The sequence below is a fragment of the Sinocyclocheilus rhinocerous genome, unplaced genomic scaffold (assembly GCF_001515625.1).
Source record: "Sinocyclocheilus rhinocerous isolate Xijiao unplaced genomic scaffold, SAMN03320098_v1.1 scaffold1, whole genome shotgun sequence".
In the NCBI taxonomy this organism is placed as follows: Eukaryota; Metazoa; Chordata; class Actinopteri; order Cypriniformes; family Cyprinidae; genus Sinocyclocheilus; species Sinocyclocheilus rhinocerous.
Genome location: NW_015638974.1, coordinates 292819 through 307664, shown reverse-complemented (window position 1 = coordinate 307664; position 14846 = coordinate 292819). Strand labels below are relative to the sequence as shown.

Sequence of the window (14846 nt, the reverse complement as noted above, 5' to 3'; positions counted from 1 at the left end):
CCAGTCCAGTCTGTGCTGAAACGCTACTGTCAATCAAACTATCGTGGGAGGGGCCTGTTTTTGTGACGTCACACAGACAGGCATCTGAGATCGGCTCAATTTGAGAAAGGGGTAAAGATTTGAGTAGATTAAAAAAAAAAACACTGGGTGGATAATTTTCATTATAGGGTGGCTGTGTACACTGCCAACACATATTTCAGTTCAAACAACTTGTAAAAGTGCATGTAGCATCCTATGACCTCTTTAAATTATTAAACTGAAAATGTCATCACACCATTTTACCAAAAGCTTTAATTGACATGTCCTATTTGCCTGTCTGTGGGTGAGAGTGACGCAGTGAGAGAGTGATTGTTTCAGACAGAACACAGAACGAAGGTTCTGATATCTTACAGTGTGTGATTATCACTGTCAGTTCTGCTTTCACACTGTCTGATCACATCTTATGCCTGTCAGCCTGCACTATTCAGTGGAGCCAAAAACACCATTTTACACACACCGCTTCAGTTCTTGCTCTAAATATGCTCAAAGCATCCTTCATTTCAAGAATGACTGGCAGTCTTAAATTGTAAACAGTCTTAAATAGTTTCTTTAGTTTTAAAGAAGTATGTATGGAGAGTGTATGAATGCATGAATGTGTGTGTGTTTCATGGCATCTCTAACCTGTGTCTCCCCAGCCTGTGATGTAGCAGTTGGCAATGCCCTTTGGCACTCTTTCCCTCCGTCCTATTTGCCTGTCTGTGGGTGAGAGTGACGCAGTGAGAGAGTGATTGTTTCAGACAGAACACAGAACGAAGGTTCTGATATCTTACAGTGTGTGATTATCACTGTCAGTTCTGCTTTCACACTGTCTGATCACATCTTATGCCTGTCAGCCTGCACTATTCAGTGGAGCCAAAAACACCATTTTACACACACCGCTTCAGTTCTTGCTCTAAATATGCTCAAAGCATCCTTCATTTCAAGAATGACTGGCAGTCTTAAATTGTAAACAGTCTTAAATAGTTTCTTTAGTTTTAAAGAAGTATGTATGGAGAGTGTATGAATGCATGAATGTGTGTGTGTTTCATGGCATCTCTAACCTGTGTCTCCCCAGCCTGTGATGTAGCAGTTGGCAATGCCCTTTGGCACTCTTTCCCTCCGCATTGGCATGCAGGCGGGCAGCACGGAGCGGCTCAGCGTGACGCAGTGGCCCGTGACACCCCGGTGAGCTCTGTGGCCAGACACGCGCACCAGTGCCAGGTCGTAGTCATTGCTGTCAGCGCGGTAGCGCGGGTGAAGGACGATCTTCTCCACGCCATACTCCTCCTCATACTCCTCAGGAACCAAAGAGTGATAATCACCCACACGAACCTTATACAGCCCAATGCTGTTACCGTACCTAAGAAAGAGCACATACCAGACCCATAACTAAACCTCAGGCTAGTGACTGTCAGGTATATTGGTAAGACCTCACTAACTGCCCAATAACCATGACTAGTTTTTAACAGATGGTGATTAACAGAACTGTTTGATTAACTAGGTGATTAACAGAACTGTTTTATGCACAATATATTGTTACCATATTTGTTATCGACAGATATTAAGAGGTTATTTTTATTTAAGGTGGATACTGGATATACACTAAAAAGTTTGTTGTCGTAAGATTAAAAAAAAAAAAAAAGGTTAATGTTATTCAGCAAGAATGCATTAAATTGATCAAAAGTGACAAGCATTTACAATTTTCTATTTCAAATAAATGCTTTTCTTTTGAACTTTCTATTCAACGACTCTTAAGAAAATGTATTACAGTTTCTACAAAAAAATATTAACCAGAAGAAAAGTTTCTTTAGCACCAAATCAGTATATTTGAATGATTTCTAATGTATCATGTGACACTGAAGACTGTAATATTAATGCTGAAAATTCAGCCTTTCCACCATGGCATATATATATATATATTTCTATATATATTTCTATATATATATATTTCTAGTCAACAATTCTGTGTTTTTCTGTCAATATGGGGTGCTGTGTGTACATTAATGAGGAAAAAAAATTAACTTAAATGATTTTAGCAAATGGCTGCAATATAACAAAGAGTGAAAAATTTAAGGGGGTCTGAATACTTTCCGTACCCACTGTATATATTTCTATATATATATATATTTCTATATATATATATTGAAATAGAAAACAATTATTTTAAATTGTAATATTTCACAATATATATGTTTTTTACTGCATTGTTGTTTTTTTATAAATGCAGCTTTGCTGAGCATATAAAACTTGTAAAGCATTTGAAAATCTTACGGACCCCCAACTTTTGAACTGTAGTGTATATCAGACAATAATAGATATTTGTGCAAGCTTATTCACTATTTGAGTTTTATCTAGATTTGATCTATTTTATCTAGATTACCTTTGCCATCATCTAACACTCACTTAAGGTTAAAAACATTAATAACACTGTTTAATGTATTTTTTAAATCTTAAAATGAATATGTTTTCAAAATGAATTTTGCAATTGTGAAAATTCACTTGTAGCATTTAAAATGACTGATTTTGGGGTTTAGTGTTTTATTTTTCATTTATTTAAGCAAAATAGCATAGGCCATTATCATTGCTATAAAGCCTAATAAAGTAATAAAATAAAAGAGAGAGAGAGGGCATACAAACAGAACACATTCAGCAAGACTGAATGCAACTGAACCGAACACAGTGAATTTATCTTCAGACATGGATAAGGGACACAGCACAGCAGTGTAACACATTATCAGAGGATGATTTATGACTTTTCGATGTGCCACTCACAAACGCCCTCACATGACAAATCAGGTCCCTTCCTCAGGAAGTTCATGTCAGCCGATCTTATGGACCCAAAGCCGAACCATGTGCACTCACACACACAAACACACGCTTACAAAACCACACTCACAGTCAGTTGGTGAAAACAGATATACAGGAAGTTTTCTTTCTCCATAAACCCAACACCATGACATCACACCCACAAAGGTCTTCGCATGAAAGGGAAAGTCTCCAGTGCTTGCCCGTCTTTAATACTGTAAGCTTTCTTTACTGGTGAGACATATCTCTTCAAAGAAAGTTTTCAAACTAGGGTCTGAGGAACCCAAAGGGGCTACAAGGGGACCAATGGAAACATTAAAAACGGGGGGGGATTAAAGTATATATTATTATATAATAAATTTCATATAAATAATATATATTTAAATATATAAATACATAAAAGTACAAAAAATAATATAAATGAAATAAAAGATAAGAAAATCATGTGACATTCACATTTAACATATTCACATTTAAATTTGATTGACAACCGGTTTTATTTTTCTCATTATTTTTCTTATTTTTTTATACATATAACAGTATTCTAATGATGTGTGCAATGTCTGCTAATTTAATAGTACATAAATATTTTCTAAATATTTTGAAAAATACTGAAATATTTAATACAATATTTTTGTACATATATATATATATTTTTTTTTTTGTGTGTGTACAAATGTTTCTTTATAACCATGAAAATATGCACAAATATACTGTAGATGACAATATTTTAATAAGGGGGTCCCTTGTAATAGGATTCTTCTATTTGGTTTTTTTTTTTTTTTTTTTTAAGCTTGAAAACCCCTGTCATAGAATACTATATATACTGTGTGTGTGTGTGCCTCCTGTCTGCTTGTTAGTGATTGAAACCATTGCTGTGTAACGGAAATATGTATGTTGTGCCAGAGAGAGAGACCGCAGTGTCCCATTACACAGTCAGGTCTTTTCTGGAAAAGGATCTGCCCAGTCCGGAATGACACTCTTGGTCTGGCAGCAGGATCAGCAGCACATTCCCAAAGCCTCGTTCTGGAAAGAGCAGTTCTGAGCCTGACACTGTATATATTACACTTCTAAGACTCACAATCAACTTTAATCCTTACTGTAGTGCTGATCTGAATGAGGTTATTAAAAGGTTATTCCGTCTGAAACACGGCCAAGCAGGCAGCGCTCCGACATGCTGCACTTGAACCCAACTTTGAATCTGGATCATCTTCCAATAACTACAACCACCCATTCTCTTAGAGTTAGCGGTTACCTCTCCACCATCTTATGACCAGTAGTCTATTATAAAATGTATTTTATTTTGATAATGATAATGAATCAGTTATGAATAACTTACAGTTATGAGTTTATTTGATTAAAAAAATACAGTAAAAACACCGCAATATTGCTTAATATTGTTACAATTTAAAATAACTGTTTTGTATTTTAAAATGTCATTTATTTCTGTGATCAAAGCTGAATTTTCAGCATCATTACTCTAGTCTTCAGTGTCACATGATCTTCAGAAATCATTCTAATATGCTGATTTGCTGCTCAAGAAACATTTCTGATTAGTATCAATGTTATTATAAAGTTGAAAACAACTGCATTTATTTTAAATAAAAATCTTTTGTAACATTATAAATGTCTTTACTTTTGATCACTTTAATGGATCCTTGCTATATCATTTTCTATTAAAAAAATCTTACTGACCCCGAACTAAAGTGGTGACCTGCGATTTCCACCTGATTTAACCTATCAAATGTATTGGTATAAATTTATGTATTTAGGTTTATACAGCAATGTTAAATAACATTTTTTGACCAGTTAACTGAGATGTTACAGTTTTTAGGTTACCTTTTTTTTTTTTCAGTGTGCGTTCATATATTATAAAACTTTTCATGACTTTCCTTTCTTTTACTTTTAAAGTTTGTAGTTCAACTAATGACTATTTTAGGCCTGGAAATCACAATTTTAAATGTTAAACTTCTAACAGCATTACTAAATTATTCGTTTTTTTAAAGATTAACTTTAAATGAGCATTGTTAATCTGACATCAAATGGAATTTAAATGTAGAAATAGGAGAAATGAGCTTTCACAATGAAATATCTCATTTCAGCTGATATGAAAATAAAAATCTATAACCGGCCGATAACCGATAAAGTAGTTCAGTACTCTATGAATCGGTAGCTCACCACACATTTGCTGACTTGTCAAGCTGGATCTGTTGACAGCTCTCAAACTCTTCCGTTGTACATTATGGCAGTTCCGTCATTAGGGCTGACTTTAGCGTATTGCTTTCCAAATCCTTTAATACCACGCCGGTTGTAACCCCAGAGTTTAATTAATGTTGGCCAACAACTGGGCACACAGCATAAAAATAGTTTAGCGCTAATGTGTGTGTGTGTGTGTGTGTTTGTACATGTTATTTTTGCACAAATGTCATGTAACCCTCCGTAAACTCGGAAGTGAGAGACTAACTTTAGTCCTCTTGAGCTAAATGATCTCAAATGATTTAAAACAACTGTTATGCTGTTCTGCATGCTATTAATTGCATTCTTGAAAAATTGAGTGTATGTGTCTGAGGAATAAGAGGGAGGGGGCCACAAAGCTATCTAGATTTATAGCTCTGTGTGTGTGTGTGTGTGTGTGTGTGAAGGAGAGCATGTAACTAGAGGAAACTTTAGCAGTAGTCTGATGTCATGGATCATATTTTGAAGGCTCAGTGCTTGGACTGGTTGATAAAAAACAGATTCAATCGTACTTAAAACGCTCGCACTGCCAAAGTCTCTACTAAGACCCTATTTTTTAAATGAAACCCTAAATGATTTAGGAAACTGCCACTAACGTACATTTTTCACAGTAATGTGGAAGTGCACCACAGGTCTGAACTGAACTGAAGACAGATCATTTACCAGACTGGTACTTATGGGAAGCAGGAAGTGTTTGTGTGGACATGTTTTTATTGCTTTTCCTCTGGCCTACTATTATTATTCTTCCTTAATGTGAACAGCTATAACATTTTATCCCTCCGGTGAAAACTCATCAAACGATGCATGAAGGGTCTGTGGCTAATTGCATGTAGTGTAATTTTGGGATGGATGGGATGTTCCATTGCCTAGCAACAGGCGCTCAAGTTTACAATATTCAAAACATCAGCCCTGCAGCCCTGTTTGAGCTTGAGACTTAAGATTTCTCTTGAGAGTTTGTCCTTATCCATAATATCTGACTTTATTTCTTTATTTTAAATTATTACTTTGGGCATTTAGCTCCCGTGGATCTACAAATGTGAGATTTCAATGCAAGTCCATAGACAGTTAAATGTGGCCTATCTTTTCTACAAATACTTTAAGCAAATGACTTAGTTTGCCCAGAGTGCTCCAAAATCTAAAAGAAGACTCCTGAAGAAGGCAATCCACATTTGTGTAATTTTTAGGAAAAGAGAGTTGTTTGCAAATATTTGGCATAGCAGTGGTAAAAATGATGTAGATGAAGTCAACCACACAAATGACTTCCATTTGTTCCAAACCTGTATGAGTTCTGTTGAACATAAAAGAAGATATTTTGAAGAGGGTGGGTAGCCAAACAGTTGATGGTCCCCACTGACTTCCATAGTACGGGAAAAAATACTGTGGAAGTCAATGGGGACCAGAAACAAGTTTGAAATTCATACAAGTTTGGAACAACTTGAGTAAATAATGACAGAATTTTCATTTCGTTTGGGTAAACTTTCCCTTTAAGCTTTACATTACATCTTAATTGTAACTAAATTGTAATAAATTTTAACATATTGAGAGACAAAATGAAACATTTAGCTGAAATTTAGCTTTTACTGTAACTCAAGCTGTTTGAGGTTATCTTGATATTATAAATTATATATGGCATATTGTTATTCTTCTCACAAAATTTACCTTGTAGAATTGGAGGAGCCCCTGCAGTATTGAGTTAAAAAGAGTTAACTGATAAATTGTTCAACAGAGTGTCATCAGAGGAAACTAAGTAAAACATGAAATTTTACAGTGATTAAAAAAAAAAGAAAATTTCATCTACTTCATTGCAACAGCTTCCAACACAATCTGGATTCTGTTAATTGTTCCTCGCTCTTATATTTTGTATTATTGTATTATCACTTTTGACATTTTATTTGAAACAGGAACAGGTTATTACGGTTGGAAATTAGTTTTCAAAAAGAAAACAAATGTTTTGTGATGTTTATTACATAATTATGTAATTTCGCTTCAAGTATATTTATTTAAACATTGTTTTTAAGGATGCTTAGACATTTTACTAAAATGTATTAATTCATTTTATTATATTAATAATATTATAAATTAATGTATTTATTAAAAATAATAAAAAATGTAAAAAGTAAAATCAGAAATTAATTCATAAAACATTTTCTTTTTTTTTTGCAATGTAACAGATTATGTCAGGGGAAATGTGCAACAACCAGTGCTGTACAGCTGACAACATGTTTTATTATAACCTGATCTTTTGTATTTTAACAGAAAGGTGATTCCTTATATACAGTATCTTTACTGAATGGAGAGATTTTGGTTTGCTTGCTCTGCCTCTCTTACTGAATTTGAATTATTATTTAATTATGTTTGTTTTGCAGCTGGAATGATTAAGAGTGTTTATTTGCAAGTCACACATAATGATTACATAACTAGACACAGGATACAGAGGAAGTGTGGGACAATTAGAATTATGTTTTGTTTGTATTTCAGGCTATTTTGTGTTATCTAGCTCTGTGAGTCACAGTGGAAAACTGGAAACGCAACAAAGAAGTGTATGTATATGTTTGTGTGTGTGGGTAGGTGGGTGGACTTTATTTATGCCTTGCAGATGTGATAGAGAATGAAGATGTACCTGTCCATATTTATGTTTGTGTGTACCTCTTAAAGCAGTGAGCAGAGGTCAGGATCCAGCAGCTGCTGATCAAAGTGGCTCCACATACCAAGCGTCCATCTGCCTGAGACCCTCGCAAGCGCACAGCTGCCTGCCACGGCCAGCCCCCACTAGGTCAGGATCCAGCAGCTGCTGATCAAAGTGGCTCCACATACCAAGCGTCCATCTGCCTGAGACCCTCGCAAGCGCCCAGATGCCGGCCACGGCCAGCCCCCACTAGGCACACACACACAAACACAAACACAATCAATTTGCTCTGCACATTCATTTTCTCATTCCAACCACATATACAATTCATCTGAAGTGTCGTTTGTTATGTCAAAAGATGTTTGTATACATTTTGACCCTCTCTGCTTACCGTAGCGAGTTCTCCCCGCCTATTATTCTCTTCTGACGGGTATGAGAGGGTCTTAGACCACACATGGAGCCCACTGCCTCTGCAACATAATACAAACACATATTTCTATAAACCATGCATGAGGGAATCTCACGAAATCTGTTAGGAACACCAGCCTTGGTCTTATTTCACAGAAAATCAAAACAAGTTCATAAAAATTAGGGCTGTAGCTATCGATTATTTTAGTAATCGAGTATTCTACAGATTATTCCATCGATTAATCGAGTAATCGGATAAGAAGTCATTTTTTTATTAAAGAGCAATACTAAATATACAAGAGATAATAAGATAGATCTCTTAAAATAAACAACTAATTTGTTTCCGTTTTAGAAAAATTTAATTTTTTATTGCTGAAATTGCATAATAACAGTGAAAACTAAACTCATTTAATGTATTTAATTGCCAAATTACATTCAAAACTCTCATTCATTCAGAAACGAATCACTGCTGTGTTGCTAGGAGACGCACAAAGGTTCTGTTGTAATAATTTTGTTGGCAAAATTTAGCAACAACAGACAATGTTTCAAAAATAAAACACAATATTAAGTTCTCAATTATTGAACTGTTGTATAAAATTCATTATCACATTTGTACTCGTGCTATTCGGGACAAAAAAGCACTCGTGTGAAATTGCACTTGTTGCTCGTGTGATATTGCTGAACTATTTCATATGATATAAATATGAGACAAAACCTCATACAAGAGCATTTTTTCCCCAATCTCTTGAATTTTAGGGGCATATAACGGCATTCTATGCGCTACATCACACAGTGAGTTGTTGTCTGCATGTTCGTCACCAAACAAATGTATGAAATGAGTTATCATGGTCTGGGGCGGGATCTTAAATTCCGTTAACAATTTTAAGGCGTTATTTTTTTTCCATAATTAATTCATTAATAATATTAATATGTATACCAAGATATTAATTATGTATGAAAATGCATGCACAATATCATTTATTATTTTTCTCTTTCATTTTGGGGTGAAATGAGACATTCATCTGTGGATCTATGAGAGTTCAGAGACTGTTCATCTATGTTTGTGTCCAGATGTGCTTGATGGACCTAAGAATATAGTCTAGTGTTACACGTAATAACACAAAAACCATTGCGTGTAGCTTATGTGTCTTTTGGGTTTAATGGAGAAAGCAGGTCGGATTAACTTGCATTAGAGTTATTAGATTTATAAGAAAAACAAAGCATAAATGAAGCCTAAGTGCCAGTGATCATGAGATGGAGAGCTAAACCACATCCTTTAGAGCAGACATAAGTTAACACACACTCCATTTCAGCACATACAAGAGATCTGCTCAGGTGATAGTTTCCATCTTTCACTCTTCTTTCAGGTGGTTTCAAGTATTTTTACAGGTGTGAGGATCCCTAAATCTATCCTTCAAAACCACTGTCCAAGAGCCTCATCTATAAACCATGCATACTCACATTTGAGAGTGTGTGTATGCTAAAATTCATGTCAACGTTCAGATTTATAAAAATGGTCTTTGACTTGGAAAAGTGCTTTTCCAGGTTCTAAGCAGGCGTACACACTTTTTGGAGTCAGAGTACTGCAGTTAATTGGAAATCTAAGCAATTCTTGCCACTAGCCATTCTCAAGTAAAGGATTTGGATGTTGACTGGTGCACTTTTATATGCTAATGACATTAATTAGGAGGCATTTACAAGGCAGAGATCTGGGAACAATTTCAAGATCATTCGCGATTTATAGATTTTACATTTGGAAGAGAGGTGTACACGTTTTTTGCCGCATGTTCATTTCTCTTAATCACACATACACACATTTGAGAAAAGATGCTTTTAGATTTCTACACAACACTGTATAAATGAGGCCCTAAGAATGTCTATTTTACAGACCATCAATTACAGCTAAGTTAGTGAATTAGATAATGTTCATTTAATTGCAGTTCTTTCAATGTGCCTTTAAAGGAACACTCCACTATTTTTGAAAATAGGCTCATTTTCCAACTCCCCTAGAGTTAAACAGTTGAGTTTTACCGTTTTCTAATCCATTCAGTCGATCTCCGGGTAATCGAGTATTCTACAGATTATTCCATCGATTAATCGAGTAATCGGATAAGAAGTCATTTTTTTATTAAAGAGCAATACTAAATATACAAGCGATAATAAGATATATCTCTTAAAATAAACAACTAATTTGTTTTCTTTTTAGAAAAATTAACATTTTTATTGCTGAAATTGCATAATAACAGTGAAAACTAAACTCATTTAATGTATTTAATTGCCAAATTACATTCAAAACTCTCATTCATTCAGAAACGAATCACTGCTGTGTTGCTAGGAGACGCACAAAGGTTCTGTTGTAATAATTTTGTTGGCAAAATTTAGCAACAACAGACAATGTTTCAAAAATAAAACACAATATTAAGTTCTCAATTATTGAACTGTTGTATAAAATTCATTATCACATTTGTACTCGTGCTATTCGGGACAAAAAAGCACTCGTGTGAAATTGCACTTGTTGCTCGTGTGATATTGCTGAACTATTTCATATGATATAAATATGAGACAAAACCTCATGCAAGAGCATTTTTTCCCCAATCTCTTGAATTTTAGGGGCATATAACGGCATTCTATGCGCAACATCACACAGTGAGTTGTTGTCTGCATGTTCGTCACCAAACAAATGTATGAAATGAGTTATCATGGTCTGAAAAGTTACGATTTTCTAGGCCGATATGGCTAGGAACTATACTCTCATTCCGGCGTTATAATCAAGGAACTTTGCTGCCGTACCATGGGTGCAGCAGGCGCAATGATATTACGCAGCGCCTACTTTTTATTTTCCGTCAGTTTTAGTACACGACATAACTACAGAAGAGTCAAGTTTTAAATAGGAAAAATATAGATACTCTTTGGTCATTTTTGAGCGAGATGCTAACGGTCTAATCAGATTCAATGATCTGTGCTAAGCTACAGCTAAAAGTGCTACCGCCAGACCCGGAGATCGACTGAATGGATTAGAAAACGGTAAAACTCAACTGTTTAACTCTAGGGGAGTTGGAAAATGAGCCTATTTTCAAAAATAGTGGAGTGTTCCTTTAAGAAACAGATCATCCTAACATGAAAATTCTGTCATTCTGTAATTTTGTCTTTACAAAACCATATGAATTTCTTTCTTGTAAGAACACACAAAGAAATGTTAGACAGGGTGTTTACGCTCAGACAATTAGAGCAAATCCTACTGTTCTGATACTATTAAACTACCCCAGTGTTTTAATTATGTTCAGTGAAAGAAAGAAATTCATACAGGTTTGGGTAAATATCCATTTAAACCTTGCCAGTTTCACATAATTTGAATGCTGTAGCTATGAGAGGATGAAGGAGAATGTCCCACCTTTGACCTCAGGAGAATCCTTCTGAAACCCATAGTTACAAATAACACCGGCATCTTCGCGATGGCGACAGTTGTGTGTCCCAAATGGTTGTTTGATACAGTCAATCAGCGAAAGCTCCCCACCTGTGCACTTTACGTTTTCAGTGTGAATAGGCCCCTCACCTTCTCCAAAATACGCCATTACACGAGCTTTAGCCAGCCCACTGTACAAGAATGACAGTAAAAGATACATTTTGTTACATTTTTGTCCTTTTCAAAATTGTTATTAACTAAAACTAAATCTACAATTATTAAAATGTTTCCATTATTTTTTCAGTAACTGATATAAGGCTAAAATAAAATATAAATATTAGATGAAAAAAGTAACTTAATGAAAATTCGACACTGAAATAAAAATAAAACAACGCTAAAGTTGTACGCGGGTTGCCAGATTGAGGAGATGAAAGAGGAACGAGTTCAGTTGACAACGAAAGGCGACAAGCCTTAAACCAGGGGTCACCAAACTCGTTCCTGGAGGGCCGGTGTCCTGCAGAGTTTAGCTCCAATCCTAATCAAACACACCTGAACCAGCTAATTAAAGCCATTACACGAGCTTTAGCCAGCCCACTGTACAAGAATGACAGTAAAAGATACATTTTGTTACATTTTTGTCCTTTTCAAAATTGTTATTAACTAAAACTAAATCTACAATTATTAAAATGTTTCCATTATTTTTTCAGTAACTGATATAAGGCTAAAATAAAATATAAATATTAGATGAAAAAAGTAACTTAATGAAAATTCGACACTGAAATAAAAATAAAACAACGCTAAAGTTGTACGCGGGTTGCCAGATTGAGGAGATGAAAGAGGAACGAGTTCAGTTGACAACGAAAGGCGACAAGCCTTAAACCAGGGGTCACCAAACTCGTTCCTGGAGGGCCGGTGTCCTGCAGAGTTTAGCTCCAATCCTAATCAAACACACCTGAACCAGCTAATTAAGGTCTTACTAGGCATACTAGAAACTTCCAGGCAGGTGTGTTGAGGCACGTTGGAGCTAACCTCTGCAGGACACTGGCCCTCCAGGACCCAGTTTGGAGACCCCTGCCTTAAACTGTAAGTTGATGAGTTGATTTTTATCAGAATCTGCGATCTCTGACATAGTTTGTTTCATGGCTACGATGGCTGCAGTACGCTGTTTTCCCTCAACTGGCAACCCGGGGTGTTGAAATACTATTGGGTAAACTGACAGTGGGCGGAACCACACAACAAAAACATAAATCAAAAACAGACATTCTGACACACAAAGTAGAATAACTGGTTGTATCATTGTTTTTCGGAGAAACAAGTGTGTGAACTTTCTAAATATCATGTTTCCTAAATATCTGCAAACATATTATGGTATTTTTATGTTTAGCAGTCAGAAAATGACATACAGTACACCTTTGAATACAAATAAATTAAAGCTAAATAGAATGAACTAATAAAATGCACAAAAGCACATAATAAAATTACTAAAACTTAAATGAAAGTGAAAACTGAAAATAAAAATTCAAGCTAAAATAACACTGCTGTTGTATAAAAGCTTGAGATGTGTGATGTTGCGCATAACAGCACCAATGAATTATTAATTGGTTCACCCATCAGAATCCATTTGTTAAGCTATGTTTATTTCCCTTTCTCAGTCTAAATGTGAATGATATTGTACCTACAAACATATTCAAAAACTAAACAATAAGAGATCTGTGTAGGCTCTGGGTGTATTCACTCAAGAGGAACATATATCGAAACACAGACACACACACATACACTGGCAAGCACAGAAGTGAGCTCATCAGATATGAGCATCAGTTACAGTGTCATAACCTGACCTCTGACCCCCCCTCAGGAGGTGAGTGTGAGGGAAGGTGTTGATCACATTAGTGTGCGTAAATCTGACACTCTTCTCAGTTTTGTAACCCGAGCTCAACAATAACATATAGGCATGATTCATAACTGAACTTATAAGATCTTAAATCACTTCCAAACAAGAAAAAGAAACAGACCAGAACCTATTGCTAAATAAATCTATTGTGAAATGAATTGTCTATTGTGAAGGAGGTGAATTCTTTCTCTCTCTCTCTCTCTCCTCGGTATATTCTCCTCAAATACAACAAAACAACACAAGGTTTGACATTCTTTATCAAAATGCTTTAGTAATATTTCATGAAAAATTATTATTAGAATAGTCATGTTTTAGCACATTACTACGTGTTAGCTTCATCTAACATACATGGTACATCATGCTAGCAACATGCTAACAATGTCTAAAAACACTTGTAAAGAAGTACTACAGTACTAGAAACGTGGTTTGATGTGGTTTTTAGTAATCTTATGAGGTCTAACTGGCCTGAAAAGGTTTAATGGGGACAGAGCTGATTAAATGGGCTCTGAAATATGGTCTTTGTGAGATTTCATCCGAATTTCTTTCTGACAATAAAATCTTCAAACCTGAACTTTTAAAACTAATTCATACTTTCAGGCCAATATCAAAGTTTGTCATCAAACCTTACTCATTTAGTTTGTTTACTGCTTTAGTGTGTGTGTGTTTAAGTGTGGGTACGTGAAATTTCACACTGTCAACATTTAATTATTCTACCTTTATTTTATCAGGTAATCTGATTAAGATTTCTGAATGGCACGACATGACTCAACATTAGAAGGCTGCTCAGATGACCCTGAAATGTTGAAGTCACCTGTAACCCAGCTGTCTGCACACCACCTCTACATCCCGATCCGTCCATCCGTCATCACAAACCGTCCCCCACTGGCCACCCACCAGGATCTCGACACGCCCCTCTCTCTCATTCTCTCCGCCCACCAGTCTCACAGGTACACCTGACAGACAGGAAAAACAAAATATATGAATGCACACATGCTGCATTTCGCTTTGATTAGCAGGTGGCAGTGCAGTGGTTAAAGATCTGGATGGATCTGATTAGCTGTAGGTTTAAAATAGCAGCTGACTACTAATATAATATAGTATAGTGTAATAAATAGATATATGCATGATACGTTATGTATAATGTATTTAAAAGGGATAGTTCACCCAAATATTAAACTTCTGTCGTTTACTCACCCTCACTTCAATTCAAATCTGAATGCATTCAGAAAGGAAGATATTTTGAAGAATGTTGGTAACCATACAGTTGACGGTTACCATTGACTTCCATAGTATTTTTTCCATACCATGGAAGTCAATGGCTACCACCAACTGTTTGGTCACCAACATTCTTCAAAACATCTTCTTTTGTGTTCAACAGATGAAAGAAACTCATACAGGTTTGGAACAGCTTGAGGATGAGTAAATGATGGCAGAACTTTCATTTTTGGGTGAACTATCCC

At 35.6% G+C, this 14846-nt stretch overlaps 1 protein-coding gene across 1 annotated transcript in view; it reads right to left on the bottom strand.

Annotated features, from left to right (window-relative positions):
• LOC107750419 (neurotrypsin-like) overlaps positions 1–14846 on the bottom strand; it is a 39555-nt gene that overhangs the window by 4733 nt on the left and 19976 nt on the right. The window contains exons 8-12 of the mRNA XM_016565781.1: positions 14198–14339; positions 11484–11686; positions 8076–8154; positions 7705–7827; positions 1080–1378 (exon numbers count right to left, since the gene is read on the bottom strand). Of these exons, the coding sequence (XP_016421267.1) occupies positions 1080–1378; positions 7705–7827; positions 8076–8154; positions 11484–11686; positions 14198–14339 (846 nt within the window). The remainder of the gene's footprint in view (positions 1–1079; positions 1379–7704; positions 7828–8075; positions 8155–11483; positions 11687–14197; positions 14340–14846) is intronic.